The 7,782-nt window shown below is 54.1% G+C and overlaps 1 protein-coding gene and 1 long non-coding RNA gene across 2 annotated transcripts in view; both read left to right on the top strand.

Annotated features, from left to right (window-relative positions):
- The first annotated feature begins 3,265 nt into the window (after window positions 1-3,265).
- LOC142923154 (uncharacterized) lies at window positions 3,266-5,881 on the top strand. The gene is made up of 3 exons (XR_012940562.1): window positions 3,266-3,395; window positions 4,186-4,226; window positions 5,356-5,881. It is a non-coding gene; the product is annotated as an uncharacterized LOC142923154 (long non-coding RNA).
- A 74-nt stretch (window positions 5,882-5,955) lies between these two features.
- Window positions 5,956-7,782, top strand: part of LOC116937145 (uncharacterized) — a 41,372-nt gene continuing 39,545 nt past the window's right edge. The window contains exon 1 of the mRNA XM_076064089.1: window positions 5,956-6,040. Coding sequence (XP_075920204.1) covers window positions 5,956-6,040 — 85 coding nt within the window. The remainder of the gene's footprint in view (window positions 6,041-7,782) is intronic.

Below are 7,782 nucleotides of genomic sequence, written 5' to 3'. Positions count from 1 at the left end.
ATCTGTGTGTGTGTGTAATCTGTGTGTGTCTGTGTGTGTGTAATCTGTGTGTGTGTGTGTGTAATCTGTGTGTGTGTAATCTGTGTGTGTGTGTGTAATCTGTGTGTATGTAATCTGTGTGTGTGTGTGTGTAATCTGTGTGTGTATATGATCTGTGTGTGTGTGTAATCTGTGTGTGTGTGTAATCTGTGTGTGTCTGTGTGTGTAATCTGTGTGTGTGTGTGTGTAATCTGTGTGTGTGTGTGTGTAATCTGTGTGTGTGTGTGTAATCTGTGTGTGTGTGTGTAATCTGTGTGTGTGTGTGTAATCTGTGTGTGTGTGTGTAATCTGTGTGTGTGTGTATAATCTGTGTGTGTGTGTATAATCTGTGTGTGTGTGTATAATCTGTGTGTGTGTGTATAATCTGTGTGTGTGTGTATAATCTGTGTGTGTGTGTATAATCTGTGTGTGTGTAATCTTTGTGTGTAATCTGTGTGCGTGTGTATAATCTGTGTGCGTGTATATAATCTGTGTGTGTGAGTCTGTGTGTGTGTGAATCTGTGTGTGTGTGAATCTGTTTGTGTGAATCTGTTTGTGTGAATCTGTGTGTGTGTGTGCATCTGTTTGTGTGAATCTGTGTGTGTGTGTGAATCTGTGTGTGTGAATCTGTGTGTGTGTGTGAATCTGTGTGTGTGTGTGTGTGAATCTGTGTGTGTGTGTGTGTGTGTGAATCTGTGTGTGTGTGTGTGAATCTGTGTGTGTGTGTGTGAATCTGTGTGTGTGTGTGTGTGAATCTGTGTGTGTGTGAATCTGTGTGTATGTGAATCTGTGTGTGTGTGAATCTGTGTGTGTGTGTGTGAATCTGTGTGTGTGTGTATGTGAATCTGTGTGTGTGTGTATATATAATCTGTGTGTGTATATATTCTGTGTGTATATAATCTGTGTGTATATATAATCTGTGTTTGTGTGTATGAATGTGTGTGTGTGTATGAATGTGTGTGTGTGTATGAATGTGTGTGTGTGTGAATCTGTGTGTGTGTGTATGAATCTCTGTGTAATCTGTGTGTGTATGAATCTGTGTGTGTGTGTGTGTGTGAATCTGTGTGTGTGTGTGAATCTGTGTGTGTGTGTGAATCTGTGTGTGTGTGAATCTGTGTGTGTGTAATCTGTGTGTGTGTATGAATCTGTGTGTGTGTGTGAATCTGTGTGTGTGTGTGAATCTGTGTGTGTGTGTGAATCTGTGTGTGTGTGTGTGTGTGTGAATCTGTGTGTGTGTGTGAATCTGTGTGTGTGTGAATCTGTGTGTGTATATATAATCTGTGTGTGTATATATTCTGTGTGTGTGTATATATATAATCTGTGTTTGTGTGTATGAATGTGTGTGTATGAATGTGTGTGTGTATGAATGTGTGTGTGTGTGAATCTGTGTGTGTGTGAATCTGTGTGTGTGTATGAATTTGTGTGTGTGTGTATGAATCTCTGTGTGTAATCTGTGTGTGTATGAATCTGTGTGTGTGTATGAATCTGTGTGTGTGTGTAATCTGTGTGTGTGTGTAATCTGTGTGTGTATGAATCTGTGTGTGTGTAATCTGTGTGTGTGTGTGTAATCTGTGTGTGTGTGTAATCTGTGTGTGTGTAATCTGTGTGTGTGTGTAATCTGTGTGTGTGTAATCTGTGTGTGTGTATGAATCTGTGTGTGTATGAATCTGTGTGTGTGTGTAATCTGTGTGTGTATTAATCTGTGTGTGTATGAATCTGTGTAATCTGTGTGTGTGTATGAATCTGTGTGTGTGTGTAGTAATCTGTGTGTGTGTGTAATCTGTGTGTGTGTGTGTGTATTAATCTGTGTGTGTATTAATCTGTGTGTGTATTAATCTGTGTGTGTGTGTAATCTGTGTGTGTATGAATCTGTGTGTGTAATCTGTGTGTGTATGAATCTGTGTGTGTGTAATCTGTGTGTGTGTGTGTAATCTGTGTGTGTATGAATCTGTGTGTGTATGAATCTGTGTGTGTGTATGAATCTGTGTGTGTAATCTGTGTGTGTGTGTGTAATCTGTGTGTGTGTGTGTAATCTGTGTGTGTGTGTGTAATCTGTGTGTGTGTGTGTATTAATCTGTGTGTGTATTAATCTGTGTGTGTGTAATCTGTGTGTGTATGAATCTGTGTGTGTAATCTGTGTGTGTGTATGAATCTGTGTGTGTGTGTGTAATCTGTGTGTGTGTGTGTGTAATCTGTGTGTGTGTGTGTAATCTGTGTGTGTGTATTAATCTGTGTGTGTGTATGAATCTGTGTGTATGAATCTGTGTGTGTATGAATCTGTGTGTGTATGAATCTGTGTGTGTGTATGAATCTGTGTGTGTGTATGAATCTGTGTGTGTGTGTAATCTGTGTGTGTGTGTGTAATCTGTGTGTGTGTGTGTGTAATCTGTGTGTGTGTGTAATCTGTGTGTGTGTGTAATCTGTGTGTGTGTATGAATCTGTGTGTGTGTGTAATCTGTGTGTGTGTGTGTGTAATCTGTGTGTGTGTGTGTATGAATCTGTGTTTGTGTGTGTAATCTGTGTGTGTGTATGAATCTGTGTGTGTGTAATCTGTGTGTGTGTGTAATCTGTGTGTGTGTGTGTGTAATCTGTGTGTGTGTGTGTAATCTGTGTGTGTATTAATCTGTGTGTGTGTGTAATCTGTGTGTGTGTGTGTGTAATCTGTGTGTGTAATCTGTGTGTGTGTATGAATCTGTGTGTGTGTGTGATCTGTGTGTGTATGAATCTGTGTGTGTATGAATCTGTGTGTGTGTATGAATCTGTGTGTGTGTGTGATCTGTGTGTGTGTGTGTAATCTGTGTGTGTGTGTGTAATCTGTGTGTGTGTGTGTGTAATCTGTGTGTGTGTGTAATCTGTGTGTGTGTGTAATCTGTGTGTGTGTATGAATCTGTGTGTGTGTGTAATCTGTGTGTGTGTGTGTGTAATCTGTGTGTGTGTGTGTATGAATCTGTGTTTGTGTGTGTAATCTGTGTGTGTGTATGAATCTGTGTGTGTGTAATCTGTGTGTGTGTGTAATCTGTGTGTGTGTGTGTGTAATCTGTGTGTGTGTGTGTAATCTGTGTGTGTATTAATCTGTGTGTGTGTGTAATCTGTGTGTGTGTGTGTGTAATCTGTGTGTGTAATCTGTGTGTGTGTATGAATCTGTGTGTGTGTGTGATCTGTGTGTGTATGAATCTGTGTGTGTATGAATCTGTGTGTGTGTATGAATCTGTGTGTGTGTGTGATCTGTGTGTGTATGAATCTCTGTGTAATCTGTGTGTGTGTAGCGCTGGTGTTGGCCGCGCCTCCCTTCCTGGTGCTCGAGGGAGCCGAGGGAACCGTGGGGGGCACCTTGCCCCCCATCTCCCTGGACCCCACGGGGGGAGACCTCCCCCAAGGTAAACAACAACAACAACAACGACAAACACCCACAACATCAACAACAACAACAACAACGACAAACACCCACAACAACAACAACAACGACAAACACCCACAACATCAACAACAACAACAACAACGACAAACACCCACAACAACAACAACAACGACAAACACCCACAACATCAACAACAACAACAACGACAAACACCCACAACATCAACAACAACAACAACGACAAACACCCACAACATCAACAACAACAACAACAACGACAAACACCCACAACAACAACAACAACGACAAACACCCACAACATCAACAACAACAACAACGACAAACACCCACAACAACAACAACAACGACAAACACCCACAACATCAACAACAACGACAAACACCCACAACATCAACAACAACAACAACGACAAACACCCACAACAACAACAACAACGACAAACACCCACAACATCAACAACATCAACAACGACAAACACCCACAACATCAACAACAACAACAACAACAACAACAACAACGACAAACACCCACAACAACAACAACAACGACAAACACCCACAACATCAACAACAACAACAACGACAAACACCCACAACAACAACAACAACGACAAACACCCACAACAACATCAACAACGACAAACACCCACAACATCAACAACTACACCCACAGCACCCTACCTAATGACCCCCCCGGGTTATCGTGTGCCCGTGACCCCCCCCCCCACCACCCCCCCCCCCCCCCCCCCCGGTCTGTGTGCGTGGCACGCCAACTCTCTCCTGCTCGCAGACAAGAAGCTTCTACAGCTCTTCTACAATCTGGGTATCCAGGTACACAACGCCACGCTCACTCACCCGCTTACTCGCTCGCTCACTCGCTCGCCCACCCACTCGCCCACCCACCCACTCGCCCACCCACCCACTCGCCCACCCACTCGCCCACCCACTCGCCCACCCACCCACTCGCCCACCCACTCGCCCACCCACCCACTCGCCCACCCACTCGCCCACCCACTCGCCCGCCCACCCACTCGCCCACCCACTCGCCCACCCACTCGCCCACCCACTCGCCCACCCACTCGCCCACCCACCCACTCGCCCACCCACCCACTCGCCCACCCACCCACTCGCCCACCCACTCGCCCACCCACTCGCCCGCTCACTCACTCGCCCGCCCGCCCGCTCGCCCATCCCACCCACTCGCTCGCCCGCCCACCCACTCGCCCACCCACCCGCTCGCCCACCCACTCGCCCACCCACCCACTCACCCACCCACTCGCCCACCCACTCGCCCACCCACCCACTCGCCCACCCACTCGCCCACCCACTCGCCCGCTCACTCACTCGCCCGCCCGCCCGCTCGCCCATCCCACCCACTCGCTCGCCCGCCCACCCACTCGCCCGCCTACTCGCCCACTCACTCGCCCGCTCACTCAATCGCCCAACTACCCACACACCCACTCGCCCACCTACCCACTCACCCACCTACCCACTCACCCACTCACCCACCTACCCACTCACCCACCTACCCACTCACCCACTCACCCACTCGCCCACCTACCCACTCACCCACTCGCCCACCTACCCACCTACCAACTCATCCACTCGCCCACCTACCCACTCACCCACCTACCCACTCACCCACTCACCCACTCGCCCACCTACCCACTCACCCACTCGCTCACTCGCCCACTCGCCCACCTACCCACCTACCCACTCACCCACTCGCCCACCTACCCACTCACCCACTCACTCACCCACCCGTCCACCCACTGACCCACCACACCCCACGCATTCATTCATAACGAGACTGACCGCTTTAAAGTTGGTCACGCAGAACCAACTTTAAACTTTGACCCCTTCCCCCTCTGACCCCCTCCCCCTCTGACCCCCTCCCCCCCCTGACCCCCCCCCTCTGCCCCCCCCCCTCTGCCCCCCCCCCCACCCCCCCACCCCGCAGTACTGGCACCAGGCCCGCTACTGGCAGACTCCGCTCTACAGCGCTCCATCCCAATTCATCCCCGTGGCGGAACCCTTCCACGCCACAGCTGCTCCTCACCCCCCTCCTCACCACCACCACCACCACCTCCCTCCTCACCACCACCACCACCACCAACCTCTCCCTTACCAACCCGCTCACCATCATCCTCACCACATGGCGCCACCACCACCTGCACCGCCTCCACACCATTACATCGCTGCTCCTTCTCCTCCTGCTGCTGCTGGTGGTGGTGCAGGTGGTGGTGGTGGTGGTGCAGGTGGTGGTGCAGGTGGTGGTGGTGGTGGATACCTCTTCACCTCGTCACCACCTCATCACCCCTCCTACTATGACCCCATGCAGCAGCAGCAGCAGCAGCAGGCAATGTATGGGATTGTGGCGGATTGTGGTGGTGGTGGTGGCGGCGGTGGTGGTGGTGGTGGTGGCGGTGGTGGTGGTGCTGGGATGTTGGGCCCCACGCAGGGATACTACGCCCAGAGTGGCCCCTCCCCACACTTCTACGGGGGGGGGGGGCCTCCGGGCGGGGGGGGCGGGGGGGGAGGAGTGGGGGGGGGCGTGATGATGGCGACGGCTTCGTCTGTGTCGTCGTCGCGTTACCACGGCGACGGAGCGGCGGGTACCGAGGAGGGGCTGGTGATGGATGGAGGTGAGTGGTGGGGTGGGTGGGTGGGTGGTGGGTGGGTGGGTGGTGGGTGGTGGGTGGGTGGTGGGTGGGTGGTGGGTGGGTGGGTGGGTGCATGGATGATGGGTTGGTAGGTGGGTCAGTGGATTTGATGGGTGGGTGGTTAGGTAGGCGAGCAGGTGGCTGGGCCAGTGGGTGGCTGGGCTAGTGGGTGTCTGGGCGAGTGGGTGCCTGGGCGAGTGGGTGGCTGGGCCAGTGGGTGTCTGGGCGAGTGGGTGGCTGGGCGAGTGGGTGACTAGGCGAGTGGGTGTCTGGGCGAGTGGGTGACTGGGCGAGTGGGTGGCTGGGCGAGTGGGTGACTAGGCGAGTGGGTGTCTGGGCGAGTGGGTGACTGGGTGAGTGGGTGACTGGGCAAGTGGGTGGCTGGGCGAGTGGGTGTCTGGGCGAGTGGGTGACTGGGTGAGTGGGTGTCTGGGCGAGTGGGTGTCTGGGCGAGTGGGTGCCTGGGCGAGTGGGTGGCTGGGCCAGTGGGTGTCTAGGCGAGTGGGTGTCTAGACGAGTGGGTGACTAGGCGAGTGGGTGTCTGGGCCAGTGGGTGACTGGGCGAGTGGGTGGCTGGGCAAGTGGGTGGCTGGGCGAGTGGGTGGCTGGGCGAGTGGGTGGCTGGGCGAGTGGGTGGCTGGGCGAGTGGGTGGCTGGGCGAGTGGGTGCCTGGGCGAGTGGGTGACTGGGCGAGTGGGTGGCTGGGCGAGTGGGTGCCTGGGCGAGTGGGTGCCTGGGCGAGTGGGTGGCTGGGCCAGTGGGTGTCTGGGCGAGTGGGTGGCTGGGCGAGTGGGTGACTAGGCGAGTGGGTGTCTGGGCGAGTGGGTGACTGGGTGAGTGGGTGACTGGGCAAGTGGGTGGCTGGGCGAGTGGGTGTCTGGGCGAGTGGGTGCCAGGGCGAGTGGGTGGCTGGGCGAGTGGGTGGCTGGGCGAGTGGGTGTCTGGGCGAGTGGGTGTCTGGGCCAGTGGGTGTCTGGGCCAGTGGGTGTCTGGGCCAGTGGGTGTCTGGGCCAGTGGGTGTCTAGGCGAGTGGGTGTCTAGGCGAGTGGGTGTCTAGGCGAGTGGGTGTCTGGGCGAGTGGGTGCCTGGGCGAGTGGGTGGCTGGGCGAGTGGGTGTCTGGGCGAGTGGGTGTCTGGGCCAGTGGGTGTCTGGGCGAGTGGGTGGCTGGGCGAGTGGGTGACTAGGCGAGTGGGTGGCTGGGCGAGTGAGTGGCTGGGCGAGTGGGTGACTGGGCGAGTGGGTGGCTGGGCGAGTGGGTGGCTGGGCGAGTGAGTGGCTGGGCGAGTGGGTGTCTAGGCGAGCCAGTGGGTGTCTGGGCCAGTGGGTGTCTGGGCGAGTGGGTGTCTGGGCGAGTGGGTGTCTAGGCGAGCCAGTGGGTGTCTAGGCGAGCCAGTGGGTGTCTAGGCGAGTGGGTGTCTAAGCGAGTGGGTGTCTAGGCGAGCCAGTGGGTGTCTGGGCGAGTGGGTGGCTGGGCGAGTGGGTGGCTGGGCGAGTGGGTGACTGGGCGAGTGGGTGTCTAAGCGAGTGGGTGTCTATGCGAACCAGTGGGTGTCTGGGGCAGTGGGTGGCTGGGCGAGTGGGTGTCTAGTCGAGTGGGTGGCTGGGCGAGTGGGTGTCTAGGCGAGTGGGTGGCTGGGCGAGTTGGTGTCTAGGCGAGTGGGTGTCTGGGCGAGTGGGTGTCTGGGCGAGTGGGTGTCTGGGCCAGTGGGTGTCTAGGCGAGTG

Source organism: Petromyzon marinus, unplaced genomic scaffold (assembly GCF_048934315.1).
Source record: "Petromyzon marinus isolate PM22_M1 ecotype Great Lakes invasive population unplaced genomic scaffold, UKy_Petmar_22M1.pri1.0 PM_Scaffold_305, whole genome shotgun sequence".
NCBI classification, from domain to species: domain Eukaryota; kingdom Metazoa; phylum Chordata; class Hyperoartia; order Petromyzontiformes; family Petromyzontidae; genus Petromyzon; species Petromyzon marinus.
Note: the sequence above shows the minus strand (reverse complement) of the source record. Positions and strands in the feature narration are given on the sequence as shown.